Source organism: Cetorhinus maximus, chromosome 23 (genome assembly GCF_964194155.1).
Source record: "Cetorhinus maximus chromosome 23, sCetMax3.hap1.1, whole genome shotgun sequence".
Lineage (NCBI taxonomy): Eukaryota > Metazoa > Chordata > Chondrichthyes > Lamniformes > Cetorhinidae > Cetorhinus > Cetorhinus maximus.
Window position 1 is genome coordinate 25,070,621 of NC_135901.1, and position 19,644 is coordinate 25,090,264.

Consider the following 19,644-nt stretch of genomic DNA (forward strand, 5'->3'; position numbering starts at 1 on the left):
TGTGAGGTAGTTCATTTTGGTAGGAAGAACAGCGAGGTCACTAATTACTTGGAAGATGGTAGTCTAGGTGGAGTAGAGGAATAAAGGGATCTCGGTTACGAATATGTCAATCATTGAAAACCGTGCCACAGGTTAGCGAGGCCATAAAAATAAGCAAACAAACACTAGGCTTTATCTCTAGAGGGCTAGAATTGAAAAGTAGGGAAGTTCTGCTAAACCAGCACCAAACCGAGATTAGACCAGACTTACGGTACTGTGTGCAGTTCTGTTCACCATATTATAAAAAGGATACAGGGGCCCTGGAAAGGGTGCAGAGAAGATTTACAAGGATGATCCCAGAAATGCGTGGGTATACATATCAGGCAAGGGTTGGCAGGCTGGGTCTCTTTTGGAAAAAATGGAAGGCTGAGGGGTGACCTAGTAGAAGTCTTTAAAATGATGAAAGGTTTCGATAAGAGTGGATACAGAGAGAACTTTTCCTCTTGTGGGGAAGAGCAGAACCAGAGGCTGTCAATATAAGACAGTCACAAAGAAATCCAATGGGGAATTCAGGAGAAACTCCTTTACCCAGAGAGTGGGAGAGAATGTGGAACTCGGTCCCACAGGGAGTGGTTGAGGTGAATAGTGTAGATGTGTTTAAGGGAAGCTGGGTGAACACATGAAGGAGAAAGGAATAGAGAGGTTACAATGATAGATTTGGATGAGGACTATAGGAGGAGGTTCGAGTAGAGCATAAACAGCAGCAAGGGCTGGTTGGGCCATGGTCTGTTTCTGCACCATATAATCCTGTGTAGTTTCCGACCAGTGTCTCAGTTCCTTCTGCTAACATCCTTCATGCCAAAAACCAACACATTTGTAATAGTAGGCAGAACGTTAAACAGTAGTGAATAAAAATGGGGCTCATGAAATAATTCAGGAGCCACCTGTGAGCTTTCCTCATCACCGTCACGTACACGGGTGGGCAGTTTAAACCCACAACACTGCACCAGCACTCTACTCGCGGTCTCAAATTTCTAGAACACAGTCAGGACAGTTTTTCTAGAACAGTACATTTTCAAACTGGCTCGGGAACAGGCCAGGCGAGAGTTAGAGAGGAGGGGCAACCGGGGGGATTTGTTAATCATTCAACAGTCAATGACGGCCTTGCAAACGGTGACCACAATACCACTGAATTTGAGCTCCGCTTTGGGAGGGAGAGTCAGCGGGTGAATTTTGGTTGAAAGAATGATGAAAGTCAATATCAGTTACGATGGTGTGATTTTTAAACGGGGGTTTCCCTTCCTATTTACTTCCTCAATAATAAATTATTTCATGAGCCCCGTTTTTACTCACTATTGTTTAAAGGTCTGCCTGCTATTACAAATCTGTCGGTTTTTCGCATGAGGGACGTTAGCAGAAGGAACTGGGGCACTTGTCGGAAACCACACAGGATATAGGGCACAGAAACAGGCCATTCGGCAGCACAGGGAGAGGCCATTCAGCTCCTCGGGCCTGCCCCCCTCCCCCATTCAATAGGATGGCCGCTGATCTTCTGCCTCGACTCCACCGTCCGCCCTATCCCTTCCGCTCAAAATCCTATCAGTCTCAGACCTGAATAAACTTAGCAACGGAGCACCCACAGCTCTCGGGTGGTGGTGGTGGGGGGAGGGGGAGGGGTTTAGAATTCCAAAGATTCACAACCCTCCGAGTGAAGGAATTTCCCCTCATCTCAGTCCAAAATGGACGACCGCTCACCCTGAGACTGTGATGCCCTCGCCGCCCCCCATTCTAGACTTTACAGCCGCAGGAGGGAAACACTCTGTCAGCACCGACCCCGTCTAACCCTCGAAGAATGTTCAAAGTTTCAGTCCGATCACTTCTCGTTCTTCCAAACTCCAGCGGTAACAGGCTCCCCTACTTCAATCTCACCTCGTAGGACGGCCCTCTCGTAGGGATTCACGGAATGAGTAAGGAGGCCATTCTGTGCTTCACGCCCATGCTAGCATCCCAGGGATCAGTCTCGTGAACTCTCACTGTATCCCCACCAAAGGCAAGTCTCCTTAGCTAAGAAGACTGAAACTTGTGCACATGTACTCCAGGTGTGGTCTCGCCGACGCCTTGTATAATGGGGGCAAAACTTCCTTACTCTTAAAACAGCACCTCCCTCGCAAGGGGAGAGCCGACATACCATTCGCCGCCCTTTATTGCTTGCTGCCACCAGCGAGGCGGCTTGCCGCGTTTCGGGCGTGGGGCACCCAAATCCGCCCACGCGCCAACATTGGCCAGGGCTCCGTGAGGTGGCTGAAGGGTGCAAGGCCAAAGCAATTCGCTCTGGGGCGTCACCCTGGCTCCCTTTGAGCGAGGGGCACTCGGCGAATCCCCAATGAAATTGGCGCCGTTCTCCCTTTTACCCCACATGCAATGATGATGGTGTGATGATGATGATGGTGTGTGTGTGTGCACGTAACTCCTGCCATTTCGTCTTACCTGGACCTTTGGTGCTCTGAGACCCTTTACTGCCTTATTTCAACTCTTCAGCCTGCCCACTGGTCACTTGCCCACCTCCAACCTGACACACTTCGCTGACTTACTCTAGGACTACATCGCAACCTCTCCTATCTGTTAAAGCCATATCTTTCCTCTTAAGAGGGAAACTTTTAATTTAAGTCCAACAGTTCTGACATGCAGTCAGAGCCACATTAGTTGGCCAATGTTTGGGTGACCTTTGACCCTGCCTAAACTGGCATCCCAATGACGTCCTGGCTGCCTTTTATTTCACTTTTTAAAACAAAGGGGAGCCTCTCCTGATTAGAGTAACCTTATTTCAAAAACAGTGTTCCCTCTTATAATGTTTTATTTCTACTTTATTCCATGACCAGCCCCTCCACCTCACACCCTCAAATGGTGTCTCTTCCCCCTCCAGCTAACGGCTTAAATACCGGGGCGGCCGCAGGGAGGGGGCGGGGACAGCCATCGCCGCGCCCCCGCGACCAATCACGGCGGGCGTTTCTGCTTCGCCCATTGCGCGGCGGCGGCCCGCCGTCCAATCAGCTGACCACCACCTCCAGACCCCGTGGGCGGTGGGCGGCTCGGGCTTTCCTGCCAACGGTCACAATTCAAAATGAGGACCACGTGGTTGGGGTGGTTATTCGGCCCCTCCCGCTGTTACAAGCCCCTTTCCCCAAAAATGCGTCGCAAAAAGGCATTAACATGCTGAAGGATATGGGGACCTATCTTCTCAAAAGACGTGAAGATGAAGACATTAAGATGACTGAAAAAGAGAACATCTTAAAAGGCATTCGCAAAAAGAGAGCACATCTTCTTAAAAGGTCATGAGATGACTAAAAAGGACATATTTTCTCAAAAGGCATTAAGATGATTGATAAGTAGAACACATCTTCCCAAATGACTGGAAAAGAGGACAAATGTTCTAAAATGCATTAAGATACAAAACATGTTTTCTCAGAAGGCATTAAGATGACTGAAAAAGAGAACTTATCTTCTTAAATGCATTACGATAACCAAAATGAGAACATATACAAACATATGAACTAGGAGCAGGAGTAGGCCACAAGACCCTTCAAGTGTGCTCCGCCATTCAATAAAATCATGGCTGATCTGATTGTAACCTCCTCCTACCCCTGATAACCTGTCACCCCCTTGTCAATCAAGAATCTATGTAGCGCTGCCTTAAAAATATTAAAAGACCTTGCTTCCACCGCCTTTCAAATAAGAGAGTTTCATGACCCACCACCCTCCGAGAGAAAAAATTTCTCCTCATCTCTGTCTTAAATGAGCGACATTTTTAAATAGTGACCCCTAGTTCTAGATTTTCCCACAAGAGAAAACATCCTCTCCACATCCACTGACCCCTCAGGATCATAAATGTTTCGATCAAGTCACCTCTTACTCTTCTAAATTCCAGCGGATACAAACCTAACCTGTCCAATGTTTCCTCATAAGACAACCCACCCATTCCTGGTATTAGTGTAGTAAACCTTCACTGAACTGCTTCCAACGCACTTACAACCTTCCTTAAATAAGGTGACCAATACTGTACACAGTAGTCCAGGTGTGGTCTCACCAGTGCCCTGTACAACTGAAGCATAACCTCCCTACTTTTGTATTCAATTCACCTCGCATAAACTATTACATTCTATTAGCTTTCCTAATTACTTGTTGTATCTGCATACTAACCTTTTGTGATTCATGCACTAGGACACCCAGATCATCCAGAATCTTAGATCTCTGCAATCTCTCACCATTTAGATAATATGCTTCTTTTTTATTCTTCCTGCCAAAATGGACAATTTGACATTTGCCCATATTGTAGTCCATTTGCCTGGTCTTTGTCCACTCACTTAACCTATCTATGTCTACCTCATTATGTCCTCTTCACAGCTTATTTTCCTATCTATCTTTGTGTCGGCAGCAAATGTAGCCACCAAACCATCTGCCCCTTCATCCAAGTCATTTACATAAATTGTGAAAAGTTGAGGTCCCAGCATTGACCCCTGCGGTACACCACTCGTCACATCCTGCCAACCAGAGAAAGATCCATTTATGGCTACCCTCTGTTTCCTGTTAGCCAGCCAATCTTCTATCCATGCCAATACACCCTTACACCTACGAGCTTTTATTTTCCACAATAGCGTTTGTGTGGCACTTTATCAAATGTCATCTGAAAATCTAAGTACAGTACATCTACCGGTTCCCCTTTATCCATAGCACATGTGGCTCCTTCAAAGAACGCCAATAAATTGGTTAAACATGATTCCCCTTTCAAAACACCATGTTGACTCTGCCTGATTGCTTTGAGTTTTTCTAAATGCCTTGCTATAACATCCTTAATAACATTTTCCCTATGACAGATGTTAAGCTAACGAGCCTGTAATTTCCTGCTTCCTGTCTCCCTCCCTTCTTGAATAAAGGAATCACATTTGCTATATGCCTATCTAATGGAACCTTCCCAAAATCTGGAGAATTTTGAAAAGCTTCTTAAAAGACATTAAGATGATCAAATATCTCCTCAAATGCATGGAGGCGGCATATTATAAGGCATTAAGATGACTGAAAAAGAGAGCATTTCTCAAAAGGCATTAAGATAATTGAACAAAGGAAAATATCTTCTTTAAAAGGCATTAAGATATGGAAAAAGAGAAAATATCTTCTTAAGAAGCATTAAGAGGATTGAAAAAGAGGACATATTTCCTTAAAAGGCATTAAGATGGCTAAAAAAGAACATAACCTCATCTAATTGCTGAAAAATTGGGAGGAAATATCGAAGGCAAGTTAATCAATGGTCAATGCCAGGATGGTTGATCAAGGCCAAATAATTGCCTCCATGTCCAAACAAGAGTTGTCAACACAGGCCATCAAGAGTCATTAAACTTTCTTGCGGTGCAACCACCCACTAAAAACTTAAATGTAGCCCAAAGAGTTTCAGAGAAGACGGCGGTGTAGTGGTACTGTCACTAGGTTAGTAATCCAGCAGTCCAGGATAACGCTCAGGGGACACGAGTTCCGATCAAGAAGATTTAGCAGAAGCGACATACATTCAGAAACAGGAACCTGTCCTCTGCAGGCAAAAGGAACATGTCCAGGCATTGCACCTTTTTTTTGAATTAAACAAAAGCTTGGGGGGAAACAGTTCCCTTGGTGCATTGTCCAAAGTAACACCTTGACGAATCTGCTAAGTGCAAGACGAAAATCTTCGCAGCATGTCTCCTCAGCAATACACAACTCTTATCTATTCTAAACACCTTGGTAGATACGTTGCCTTTATAAAGCTCCTTTCATAACATCCCAAAGCACTTTACAAGTCAATGAAGTACTTTTGAAGTGTAAGCACTGTCGCATTGTAGGATTACCAATGTGATTACTGCTTTTTTCAGTGTCATTGGCCAAGAGATAAATGCTCATGGCACAGTAGGGATAATTCCCCTGCTCTTCTTCGGAATAGTACCCTTGCAATACTTTACATCCACCCGAGAGGGCAGATGGGGGGCCCTCGGTTGAAAGCCTCATACGGCAGTGCAGCATTCCCTCAGCACTGCATCAGGAGTGTCAGCCCAGCTTGTGGGCTCGAGTCACTGGACTGGGCCTTGAATCCACAACCTTTGACCCTGCGGCCAGGCTGCTAGCCAACAAGCCATGCTGGGTATACAGTCAGGATTTGTTTTCAAAAATCAGGGTGATTTGATTGAAGTGTATACAAGATCCCGAACGGCCTTGACAAGGTGGATGTCGAAAGGATGTTTCCTCTTATGGGTGAGTCCAGAACTAGGGGGCACTGTTTTAAAATTAGAGGTCGCCCTTTTAGGACAGAGATGAGGAGAATTTTTTTTCTCTCAGAGGGCTGTGCGACTTCCGAATTCTCTGCCTCAGAAGATGGTGGAGCCGGGGTAATTGAATATTTTTAAGGTGGAGGTGGACAGATTCTTGTGAGGCAGGGGAATCAAAGGTTGCCGGGGTTAGATGGGGATGTGGAAATCAAAACACAAGAGGATCAGTCATGATCTTATTGAATGGTGGAGCAGGCTCGAGGGGATTAATGGTCCACTCCTGTTCCTATTTCTTATGTTCTAATGTTCCAATCATGTCAATACTTCCTATGGAGAAAAAATGTTAACATCTCCACTGTTAGAGGTGAATAAGATTAGGGCAGGTTTAGATAAAGTAGACAAAGTAAAGCTGTTCCCATTAGCGAGGTATAGGAGACACAGATTTGAGGTTTTGCACAGGGGATGCGGGGGAGATGTGAGGAAGAACTTTTTTACTCAGTGAGTGGTAATGAACTCGCTGCCCACAAGGGTGGTGGAAGCAGAGACGATGAATGATTTCAAAAGGAAATTGGGTGGAAACCTGATGGAAATAAACTTGCAGGGGTACGGGGATAGAGTGGAGGGAATGGGACTGACTGGATTGCTCTACAGAGGACCAGCATGGACTCGATGGGCCAAATGGCCTCCCTTCTAAGCGGTAATGGCTCATTGACTATCATCTGTGGCCTTATACCCTACTATTGAACAAAATGTTAAAGTCTCTTTTCCTACATATATCCAAAAACTTTCTACATAAATTTATATTTGCTTTTTCAACTCATTAAAACTTCTAGCATACAAATTGAGGCTTTAAAAAAATTACACATTTCACATGATTAAATTTATCCATAGGGTTTTTATTTGAAAGGGCCGACTTTTCTATACGACAGCAGCACAGAAACAGACCATTCGGCCCATCTGCTGCATGCCAGTATTTCTGCTCCACATGAGCCTCCTCCCACTCCCTTACCACATCCTTCTGTTCCTTTCTCTCTAATGACTCTCCAACTTCCCTTTACATATATCTATGCTATCCACCTCAACCCCTCCCTGTGGTAGCGATTTCCACATTCTCACCACTCGCTGGGAAATTAAGTTTCTCCCGAATTCCCCATCGGAGTTTCCATTGAAAAGGTCTCAACCTCTTCCAGCACTTTGGGTTTAAGACTCAATATCCATTCACTTACAGCTGTATTTTCACTGTCTAAATATATATCAAAGGCTCCTTAGTAGCTGAAATATAATGGCACTGAGACAGACGAGTCACTGAATGTTCTGGTTCAACCCTCAACAGTGCGTTCATTACTTTTCAAAAATGCTAGAGGGGAAAATTTTAAAATGTTTATTTGGATAAAATTCCTGTTTAATATTTTGAAAGGAGGTGATTATTTGTGCAGTGATTTAACATCTCCTACTTGGGCAGCCCTTCAGGATCCAGGATGATTTGCTTCCACTCCAGTCCGATGGGTTCTAAGATGACTGAGAAGCCCAGCGTACGATCTGCAGACTGTGCCACATGCAGCAGCGGCTGGCAATTGAAGGTTGGGGCAGATGGCTCCTCCGCGGGTTTGCGCACTCTTTCAGATGCCTGGGCTTCACCTTCCCAAAAGAACATCCTGCATCCATTTTGATTGGTCACAAGCCAGGGACTCCTATGAATCGGTGTTACTTGGGGCGAGAGGGAAGAGGGAAGAAGCGTCACTGAAGTGTCTCCTGCCTCCACTGAGTTCTGAGTACAGTAGTTGCTTCTGGAGTCTGGTATCAGACATATGAAAGACCTATCCTGCGCACCAGAGTGGGTTTGGAGTGATTTGCGCCTCACCACTGGGCATACTGGCTTGGGAAGAGGAAGCTGGTGTTGGATGGCCTTTCTAGTTTAAAAAATAAACTGCAGGAATGATTACGCATAATTATACTTTTGAAGGATTCTGCACAGAGGTGGTTGGACATTTGGGACTCATTTTAGATTTTTTCACCCCCCAAACACACCAGACATTGGGAAGTCAAGATGTCAAATGTGCTGATGGTGTAGCATATTAAATCATTCTGCTAGCATAGACGCTACCCAGAGGGATTCATCAACTTGATATGATATTCTTTGTTTGCCAATAAGCAAAAATTTGAGGTTTAGTCGTCAGAATCCTTCAGGCCTACTTCAAACTCGCAGGCTTCCTATCTAAAACGGAACCCAATTTTTTGGCTGCGATCTCACCTTAAATCTCGCCCTTCCAAAGGGGCTTCCCCGAAGGAAATGTTCCCTATTTCGCTTTCTTTGGAACAGAGGAGACCAAGGAGCAGAATGTGAGTGGTGTACAAAATTAGGCATTTTATCTGTAATGGAGAGGGCCATGCACAGAGCGGATATGAAGTACCCATTTCCCTCAGGAGCTCTGTATTTGAGAGGACTGCCTACGTGTGTCGCTACTCAAACAGAGGCAATGTGTGCACACGCGCACATGTGCATGCAGGAGATTAATAGGAGTCAGGTTGTCTTGAGGTTTTGAAAAATGTAAAGGATAGGGGTGTTAAGCTTGAGGTACAAGTAACTAGGTTAGATCTAAAATTTGCATTTTTGAGAAGTTGAGACTTTGTTTGAATATCAAAGGGGAGTCAGAGATACCAAAAAACATCTTTACATTTCACAGGAGCTCCATAGGTAGAGTAGTGGGGTTAGTATATTTTATAGACCCAAGAAGGAAAGACAAGACAAACATATAAAATCTTTTTATGTGGAAGGATTTGAGTTTCAAAGAGGTATGAGAACAATGGAACTGGGATGGAATGGGAAAGCGTTTAGGATTAGAGATAGCTGGAGCTCTGGGCCCGAAGAGGATGCCATTTGAACCGACCATCCAGTAAACAGAAAATTTCTGGGCTGCAACAGGCAGTTTTATTCTGAAGTGGATTCCAACGTAGAATAAGAGGGTAGAGGTCATGTGCTATGCCTTTATTAAAGCTACAACACTTTGCCTTGTGTAACATTACTGGATTTTATAGTTAACCATCTATAAAGGGACTGTTGCCTGGGAGGTGTTTACTTGTAGGTTTGACCAAGTAGAATTTTCTTTTTTTGGGGAATGTTTAAAAAAACGTTAACAGCGTAACTAATCTTGTTAGTAAGTTTCCTTTTATTGTTGCTAATAAAACTTAGCATTTTAATAAGTAAAAGTAAAAGCGTTACTGGACTTCTTACTAAGACCAGTACATCGCCTTGTTTTCAGAATACGAAAAGGGTATAGTCTGTAAGACAAGTTACCCTGAGATTTGGTTTGCACAGCAATTAACACTGGCTGTGGTTAAAACAATGGAAGATGGTCACACTCCCAAGGCCCTTCCTTGTAGCAAGGTACATGGAGCCAAATGAATAGTGGACAACCAAAGCAATCATTCAAGGATGCTTGTAGCCATGACACGAAGGCCCTAACCATCGAAAATTGCACCTGGGAGTTAATTCTTATAGGGTGGCATGCTATGCCACAAATGGCCAGTGGCAACAATCCCCAATGTCACTTGGCAGCTTCATGGTGCAGTGCCTGAGGCAGAACCTATCACTTGGCCTTCAAACAGAAAGGTACACCAAGTGAAGACACTCCTCTGAATGGATCATTTGCTACCTGCCCACCATTGCCCACAGATTGACCTCACCAAGGGGAATGTTGGCATCCTTCAACAACCAGGAGATAAATTTAATGTCATTGGCAGAAAGATTATATGGGCATAGAAACTGAACTAGCCATATAAATACTGTAGCTACGAGAGGTCAGAGGCCAGGAACCATGTGACAAGTACCTCATCTCCTGACTCCAAAGCCTGTCCATCATCTGCAAGGCACAAGTCAGGAGTGTGATGGAATACTCCACTTGTCTGGATGAGTGCAGCCCCCACAATACTCAAGCAGCTCGACACCATCTAGGACAAGGCAGCCCCGCTTGATTGGCACCCCATCCACAAACATTCACTCCCTCCACTGAAAGGAGCAGCAGTGTGTACCATCTACAAGACACTGCAGGAATTCACCAAATCCCCTTCAAACCACCTTCCAAACCCACAACCACCACCATCTAGAAGGACAAGGGCAGCAGACACATGGGAACACCACCACCTGGAAGTTCCCATCATTGTCACTCACCATCCTCAGTTGGAAATATATCAGCAATTCCTTCACTGTCATTGGGTCAAACTCCTGGAACTCCCTCCCTAACAGCACTATGAGTGTATCTGTACCACACGTACTGCAGCTGTTCAAGGCAGCTCACTACCACCTTCAAGGGCAACTAGGGATGGGTAATAAATGCTGGCCCAGCCAGCATAGCCCACATCCCATGAATGAATTTTTAGAAATTCATATGTGATGGGGTACAGGCAGCAACTTTATACACATTTATTGGATGTGAACATCGCTGGCTTGGCCAGCATTTATTGCCCATCCCTAATTGACCTTGTTCAGACATTAAAAGTCAACCGCATTGCTGTGGATCTGGAGTCACACGTGGGCCAGGTAAGGGCATCTGAAGGTCAGTGAACCAGATAGGACTTTACAACAAGGAATATGGTCAGACGTGGGGTCTTTTTTTTTTTTTAAATTTGAATTCAAATTTCACCATTGGGATTTGAACCCAAGTCCCCAGAGCATTACCCTGGGTCTCTGGAATACCAGCCCGGTGACAATAACACTACGCCACCACTTCCCCAAAAAGGTGCGCTTGGAAATCTGCATGTCATGCTGTAACCCACAAGGCTAGGGTCCAATCCCTGTTGGCACAGACATGGGCTAAATAGCTTCACGATGCTGCAAATCAAAAATTGCTTTTGAAGTTATCTGTACGTGTGTATACCTAATCCAGTTTTACAGAAACACAACTACACAGTTATCAGAAAAAAAAATTCCAAGGTTGCTGACTCCAGGATAAATTGCATAACAAGTTATTCATTTTAATAAATCAATTCCTCACGGGTGACAGACAGCTTCATTACAAAAGTCTTTGATGACCCACATACAAACCTGCATTTATGAAAACAGTATTTACAGGAAATGCTTGAACAGGAAAGTGAAAAATGGGATGACGAACAGGTTACATGCAGCAGTTAACAAAATGAAGCTTTTTTTTTATTACATATATTTTTTTTTAAGTCAACTGCAGTTAAACCCTTCACTAAAGCTACTTTGAAAAGTCAGATAACAGTCACTGTACACACTAATTTTATTTAAATTCTGAAGTTTCTCAAATAAACAGTGAGTTCAGTTCTCAATTGGAAATCAACTGAAATGTTAAGTTGTGCGAATTTTGACACTCCCAATAGCATTCCTTTCGTGAAATAAAATAGAGACTCACTCAGCTGTAATCTGTACAAGAAACAGCTTGGTTTACATTTTCAGCAAAAAAAAAAAGTGAGTTTACTTGCAATGCTCAGAAATCACAACTTCCATTTCTTTTGCACACACTTAGCATTTCCTTTGAATCCTGGTCTTTCACCCACCAACTCCCCCTGCAGTGACAAGTTTCTAGTATCTCCTCCTGTTGGGAGGAGAGGAAAACAAAGCAGTGCTGTCAATAGCCAGCCATTTTGCCCAAATATTGGGCTCAAGTAGTGTTGATGTGCTTGAAACAAAAAAAGGTTCAACTTTTAAAAACTGAAGTGTTGCATCATATCCCCAACCACACTGGACTCAGACTGAAGTCAAAAATATCACGCCCATCACCTCTAAAAGTGGAGAGTTAGCAATTCAATCTACACTAGGGCTTCCAAACACGGTCATTGGCTGTTTAATGATGGTGTTTACTATTACAACATCTACAAGAGCTATTGTTGCTTTTAATATGGGAAGGATAGAAGAAATGATCTCAAATATTGCATCAACACTTGGATGTACAATACAGCTTAAACTACTTACAAAAGGAAACACACCTGGGTTATGTTGCTCATTCAGACAAATGGAGGGTCAGTCAATATGTTGCATTGACAACAGCTGGAGGGTTGCAGTAATGTGTTTGGGCGAAATTTCACACCCACCTAGCATGGTAGCTACCAGCTGCAGTGAAATACGAGTCCTTGTGCCTACCCTTCAATTTTGGCCCATGCCCATGTGGACTGCCAAGTAGAATTTCATCTGCAAGCTAATCTCATTTAGTAGTTGTGACAGGTGAAGGTCTTGGGATGAAATGGATATGTTTTGTACTTTCAGAAAAGGCATTGTGCTTTAACAATCTTGGACTGGCAGATCATGGAATGCCTCTGCAACAAGGTTACATCGCAGACTATGGAGAAAAATTGTGAATTAAGCCACGTCACCCACTAGAGGATACCAACGTTGGCCTTTGATACTGAAGTTGAGGTTTCCTCTCCCTTCATTTGTACCAAACACCATTAGATTGTTGGGCCTCAAAAAAATCATTCACCCTTCAGTACAGCCTCCATTTTCCTCTGAATCCGGTAGGCATCGTCCATAAACTTCTCCAGCATGGTATCCAACAAGCGGATGGTGGAAGCCCCAGCCAGCTTCCCTCCAGGCAGGGTCTCGAGGAAGGGAATCCACTTCACATAGTGGTGGGAGACCGGCACGTTTATCTTCATCCACTTCAGCAGCTCGTCCAAGACACCCTTCTCCGTCAGCGCCCTCGCCATCATGGTCTGGATCTCATCCGAGAGGACAAAGGTTGGCCGGCGAATCAGCTTGGCTTTTTTGCTCAAGGCTGGGTGGTCCAGCTCGAACAAGACCCGGTAAAGCCGGATCTCGTTGTACAGAAAGTGGACATTGGCCTGGTAAGGCAGCAGTTCGACCGGGACAGGGTCGATGACGCAGCTGTAGACTGCTGACACTGGAATGAACTCCCTCATAGAGTCCTTCAGCTCCATCTTGTTGGCCAGGTAGTGCAGGGAGAGAAGCAGGGCGTGTTTCTGGAGTGGAGGTGAGGAATTTCTCTGCAGAGCCTGGATGCACTCCAGAAAGTCAAACCTGTCAACATGGTGGGAGGAGACACAGAAGAAGCGAGCAGTTGCATACTCAATGTCCAGGTTTGCAAAGTTGTCGGTGGTGAAAACATGCAGGACGTCCTCAACGAACTCCTTCTCCTTGTAGCCAGGAGTGTCCAAGTCAATCTTGGTGCGGATGAGGTAGAACTGCTTGCCAACCCGCCTGAGCTCGCTGGCAAGGGCTGCAGCCTCCTGCGTGAACCACGTCGATGACAGGATGAAGAAGCCGACGTATTTGTCGACCTCCACTGCCTTCAGGTAGTCGCCGGACGAGAAGTTGCACCCCCTAATGCTGGGCAGCTCCCAGAACACGGAGCTGGGGTTTCCCGGCCGGCTGTAAGGCGCTGGCTTTGCCACCTGTTGGGTGGGGCCAGTGGGTGCCGCACCATCTTCGCCATCCTTGAAACCCATGACGGAATTAATGAAGGCAGACTTCCCCACTCTCGGGGTCCCGGTGACCGCCACATGAACTGTCACGCTTTCCACTCTGCTCCTCTCAGCTTTCACCAAAGATGCCACTTCAGATATCCCGCCACGGCTCATGGCATCTGAAAATCTTCCTATAATCCCTGCAATTTCCAAATCCATGCTCGTAAACTGGGAGAAAAATAAACCATAGTTAGAATCTAATGTACAACTTAGAACAAAGAATGAAAACATCTTTGAACTCCAAGAGTCCTCCTTCCATTTCTAAGACCCACAAACACGTGGGAGGAGAGAGGGATTGGAGGTGGTGGCATAGTGGAATCATCATAGACTACTAATCCATAGACCCAGGGCAATGCCCTATGGACCCAGGTTCAAATCCTGTCATGGCAGATGGTGGAATTAGAATTCAATAAAAATCTGGAACTAAAAATCTAGTGACGGCCATGAACCCATCTGGTTCACTAATGCCCTTTCGGGAGGGAAGGAAATCTGCTGCTGCCCTTACCTGGTCTGGCCTACAGGCAGTTAATTCTAAAATGCCCCCTGAAAATGCTGGCCTAGCCAGCGACACCCACACCCCATGAATGAATAAAATAATTGAACTCAAGGCCAACTGAGGGAAGTCACCTTTTTCTCAGGCCTTGAGGAAACAGAAAGGTCACTTTGTATAGATGGAGGCCTGATTTTAATCCCTTGCATGCTAGTCTGCTAGATACAACAAGATTTGTCACAAGGAGGCCATTCGATCTGTCAACTGAGCAATTCAGCTAGTGCCATTCCCCTGTAGTCCTGCACATGCTGCTGTCCTGTAGCCAAGACCTCACTGTATTTTTATAAAACTTAAATGGCTAAATTACATATTTTTTTAAAATTTGGATAAAGGCTTTCAAATGACTGGAGCCATTGCTGGCTGACTCAAACAAAAGGAACTTCCTGGCACTCAGAACAGCTGCCACTTCGTTATCTCTGAAGAGATGCCAATGATTGTTGTGACTGCAGAGATCAAATCCAAGGGAATTGTACAACGACCAATTACATTTCTAAGGTCAAGGCCTGGCCAACAGAGATGACCAGTCTGATAGTTCAAAGGACCCCAAAACCTCTTGGAAATGATTGATGATTGAAACATTAACCATCAAGAATCCAGACTAAGGAATATAAATCCTTAGTCAGAACCAAAGTAGAGAAGTGGAAGTCATATCACATGATTCCCCACCACCCAAGCTGGGAGAACCAGTTACCCTGCCTTGTGGAGCTGCGAAGCAGATTGCCATATTCCATAGAGCAAGTGGCAGCAGAGCCAGGACTCTGCCCAAGTTTAAATTGCCCTGGCCCCCTTCTACAGGAACTTACTGTGCCAGCGCCTACAAGACTAATTTATCTCCATGTGCCAATCACATCATGGAAGTTCTGCACACTGGAAAAGTGAATTATCCAGCATTAATCTTCAACCTGCCGACTCTGAAAGGAATACATCATTGGACCTTTGATTCTGGACTCGTGAACATTTTTATTTTGTGGTCTTTGCCCTGTACTTCTTCCTTTATCCCTCTTTTGTATGAATGTAAAAGTGGGTGGGGAGGGGGGGGGGCTGTGGTGTGGCAAACCCCCCTTCCTGCTTTGTACGTGTAAAATAAACTACTCCGATTCTACCCTCGAGTTTGCTGTGGAGTGGTTAATAAAAATTGGATCACATCAAAACTGAGGCTTGGGGGGAAAAATGCCACCACTTTTGAAATCATTCATCACCTACGCTTCCACCACCCCTCACGGGCACCACACTTGCAGTGTTAAAAAATAATGTTCTTCACACTTCTCTTCCACCCCCTCCCCCGCCCCAAACACCCCGTCTCTTAGCTAAAATCTAAGATCTGTGTTCCTAGTCCTTGGTATCAGCTTTTCCTCGTACAGGTAAAAAGTGGAAAAGCTGGGATTGCTCTCTTGAGCATGGAGAAGCTTAAGAGGACATTGAGGTTCTCAAAAAAAAAAATCACAAACCGTTCAATGGCAGCAGAGTTAGATTTTAAACGGGGGTTGCTGAAAAAACCATAGCAACACGAGAAAGTTTTTTTTTAAAACGGTAGTGAAATGATGGCAGCAGCAGATTCTAAAATGAATATTCCTATTTGTGGAACTTTAAGGCTACAGGGAACACCACAAGAGCGGAATTAATCAGATATGAGTCAGTACATGCAGGACGACCTCCGTGCTGTACAAATGCAGAAACTGTTTGGCCTGCAGATGGTCAACGCTGATGGTCTAGCATGCAGGTGGACGGCAGTGTAAATAAACACTGGATTAATTACATCCAATGGATGCAAGTCCCATATGTAAGAAGTCAACCAAACCCATTTCTACTGATGTAGAGAGGTCAACCGAAAGGCACAGGGCCCTCTATGAGCAGTTCTCTAAGTTGGTGTGCGGGTAAATCATTTCTTCAAAAGAAATCAAGCAGGCTATCCGGGTCACTGACCAGGGGAAGTCAATTCTGACAGCATTTAACTAAACAGACCACTCAAATTTCACCTTTTGATTTGCACATCAATCCAAGAAATACTGTGATATAATGCCAAAAGTATCTTTACAGTGCAGGACGACAAATTTTGGCCCGTTGTGTCTGCACTGGCTCTCTGAAAGAGCATTCTCCCTAGTCCCACTCCTCTGCCTTATCCCTGTAACCTCGCACACTTTTCAGGGAGCAATCCAATTCCCTTTTGAATAGTTGGGTTGAACCTGCCTCCACCACCCTTTCAGGAAGTTCGTTCCAGACTCCAACCACCCTCATGAGGAAAAAATTCTCACCCCCCAATCACATTTACTCCTTCCCCACCCCCCACAATTATTTTGAATCTGTGCTCCCCAGTTCTTGATGCTCTCTTGAGTGAGAACAGTTTCTTACTATTTACCCTGTCCATACCCCTCAGGATCTTGAATACCTCTATCAAGTCTCTTCTCAGCCTTATTTTCTCCAAGGGAGAGTCCCAGCCTATCCTTATGGCTACAGATCTTCATCCCAGGAACCATTGTGAAGCTAGAGAATATATCGATCAATATTTTCTTTGAAACATAGGGAAAACTCATACAACGCCTCCTGCCCACACCAGTGTGATGCTCCAGTCAAGCCTCCTCCCACCCAGCTCAGTATACCTCTATTCCCATTTCCCTCATGTATTTAAAAGGGGGAAGATGGACAAATACATCTACACTATTCACCTCAGCCACTCCGTGGGAGCGAACTCCACATTCTCCCCCACTCTCTGGGTAAGGAAGTTCCTCCTGAATTACCCACTGGATTTATTAGGTGACAATCTTATATTGATGATCCCTAGATCTGGACTCCCCCACAAGTGGAAACCCATTATAATCACATTCATATGTTTTATGACCCCAATCAGCATCTAAAAGCTAAGTACTAGGGAACATGATTGGGTGATTCTAAAAAAAAACAATCTAGAATATCCAATTTAGAACAAGTCAGATTTTTCATTGTAAAATAAGGTAACATTACAACTCAGTCAGAACTCTAGACTAGTAACTCAAATTAATGAGCATCAATATTTGTCAGGAAAATCAACAACATTTCAAATCAATTGTGCAAAGCTGCTCAATGGCCTAATTAATCTATCACTGCAGTGCTTAGCACATTTAGATTCAACATATATATATCTCCACCAAGACAGCATTATTCAACTGAAAGATTACATCATGCTTAAAAAAAGGGACTGGAAATTAATTACAGACACCCAACGTCACCTTCCCTCTCCCACAAACCATTTCTAACTCAATTTCAAATCAGCTTTCTGGTTTAGGTTGGAGGCCAACAGCTCAAACGAACATTAGCCATATTAAAAGGAGGATCAGCTCTGCGCTACCAGTCATAATTACAGGGCAAAAAGGTTGCTCTTTCAAATAAACCAACACAGATAGCCTCCTTCCTCTTGGACATGTTACTCCATGAATCATTCACAAAGAAACTTTAATGGTTTTGGACAAGTCTGAGCTCACCTGAAACAATCAGAGCCTCCCTAATTTGTTTAGTGGAAGGACAGACAAGGAGCTGCCCAGCAATTCAAATTGCAAAAAACACAAAGGGAACGTTGCTTCAAGAGTTGTAGGTTCCTCACTCATCACAGAAGTAACAAGCATGCTAAAAACGGATAGTAGTGCTATGACCAAGAGATGAGGGGGAAACAATGGGTTTTTCCTCAATAGTTCACAAAAACTGTTACTAGCCATTTTAATTCTCTACCTTGCTTTCACTCCAACCTCTGTCCTCAGCCTGCTCCACTATTCCAATGAAGCCCAAGGAACAGCACTTCATCTCTGAAATCAGACACTACCTGCAGCCTTCAAAGTTCAACAATTTCAGACTAATCTCTGCCCCCATTTTGTTTCCTTTGCCAGTTTCACTTTATTTTTCTGCTTTCAGATAACAGTTACTCTTAAAAATTCTGCCATTCACACCTCCTATAGACGTTTTGTATCTTTACTTATCCAAAAATTAATTCCCTTATCACCAAACCATAAAGCCTCTTTTCCTTCAAAGACTTACATTTCAATTTTTAAAACAATCCCCTCCACTTGCTGAAAATCTATTCCATTTCTAACTTTACTCAGTTCTGATAAAAGGTCATCAACCTGAAACTTTAACTCTACTTTTTTTTTTTACTCCTTTCTCCCCACAGATAGTGCCCAACCTGTCAATGGTTCCAAACATTTTCTGCTCCTCTTTAACTGAAAGCCCATTCCTGACCCAGATGAGAACTACTCCCATCATCCACTTACCTGGGTGAATACCATCCAATCACACAACTCTGCCAAATGCTCCCACAGCTTTTATATAATGCTAATTGATGTCTTCTGACTACTTAACTGAAGCACATATGTCAATTTGAAAAAGGTGCAGCCCAGTTTCCATTGGCTCATTGTCGCCTCTCAGAATATTTATTATGTAACATCTCCACCAGCTCATTGAGCCAATTATTGGTTAATGGAAGCAAAGCAGCATCCAAAGTGACTAACTTGACTCAGAAACCAGCTGTGAAATGTTGCATCCACTTAGACATGATAATTGTCAAGTGAAATGGCAACCCCCTTGGGACACGGCAGTTAAGTAGTAGTCAGAGTGCAAGGGGTAGCAATCTCGCCCCCGAATTAAGAGGTTGTAGATTCGTAGTTCCAGTCCAAAGACATGAGCACAACATCAAGTCTCACACTCCCCAGTGCCAGTACTGAGGGTGTGCTGCCCTGTCAGAGAGCGAGTACTGATGGAGCACTGCACTGTCAGAGGATCAGCACTGAGGATGATCTGCGTAGTCAGAGGGTCAGCATTGAGGGAGCGCTGCATTGTCAGAGGGTCAGTACTGAGAGAGTGCTGCAGTGTTGGAGCAGGGGTCAGTACAGAGGGAGTGCTGCCTCTTAGAGGGTCAGCACTGAAGAAACGATGTACTGAGGGTGTGCTGCATTGTTAAGGGCGGGGAGGGTCAGTACTGAGGCAGTGCCCCCCTATCGGATGGTCAGTACTGAGGGAGTGCTGCATTGTCGGAGGGTCAATACTGAGAGAGTGCTGCACTGTTGGAGGGTCGATACTGAGACAGTGCTGCACTGTTGGTGGGTCGGTTCTGAGGGAGCGCTGCACTGTCAGAGAACCAGTAATGAGGGAGTGCTGCACTGTCAGACAACCAGTACTGAGGGAGCGCTGCACTGTCAGACAACCAGTACTGAGGGAGCGCTGCACTGTCAGAGAACCAGTACTGAGGGAGCGCTGCACTGTCAGACAACCAGTACTGAGGGAGCGCTGCACTGTCAGAGAACTAGTAATGAGGGAGCGCTGCACTGTCAGAGAACCAGTACTGAGGGGGCACTGCACTGTCGGAGGGTCAGTCATAAGGGAGCCCCGCACTGTCGGATGGTCATTACTAAGGGAGCGCTGCACGGTCGA

At 44.8% G+C, this 19,644-nt stretch overlaps 2 protein-coding genes across 2 annotated transcripts in view; both read right to left on the reverse strand.

The window, feature by feature from the left end:
- Positions 1-3,001, reverse strand: part of LOC144697903 (uncharacterized) — a 60,947-nt gene extending 57,946 nt beyond the window's left edge. Inside the window, exon 1 of the mRNA XM_078569865.1 lies at positions 2,919-3,001. Coding sequence (XP_078425991.1) covers positions 2,919-3,001 — 83 coding nt within the window. The remainder of the gene's footprint in view (positions 1-2,918) is intronic.
- A 9,691-nt stretch (positions 3,002-12,692) lies between these two features.
- On the reverse strand, positions 12,693-13,862 carry LOC144697904 (interferon-inducible GTPase 5-like). The gene has a single exon (XM_078569866.1). It carries the CDS (start codon positions 13,860-13,862, stop codon positions 12,693-12,695), a length of 1,170 nt encoding a protein of 389 aa, XP_078425992.1.
- Between the last annotated feature and the right edge of the window lie 5,782 nt (positions 13,863-19,644).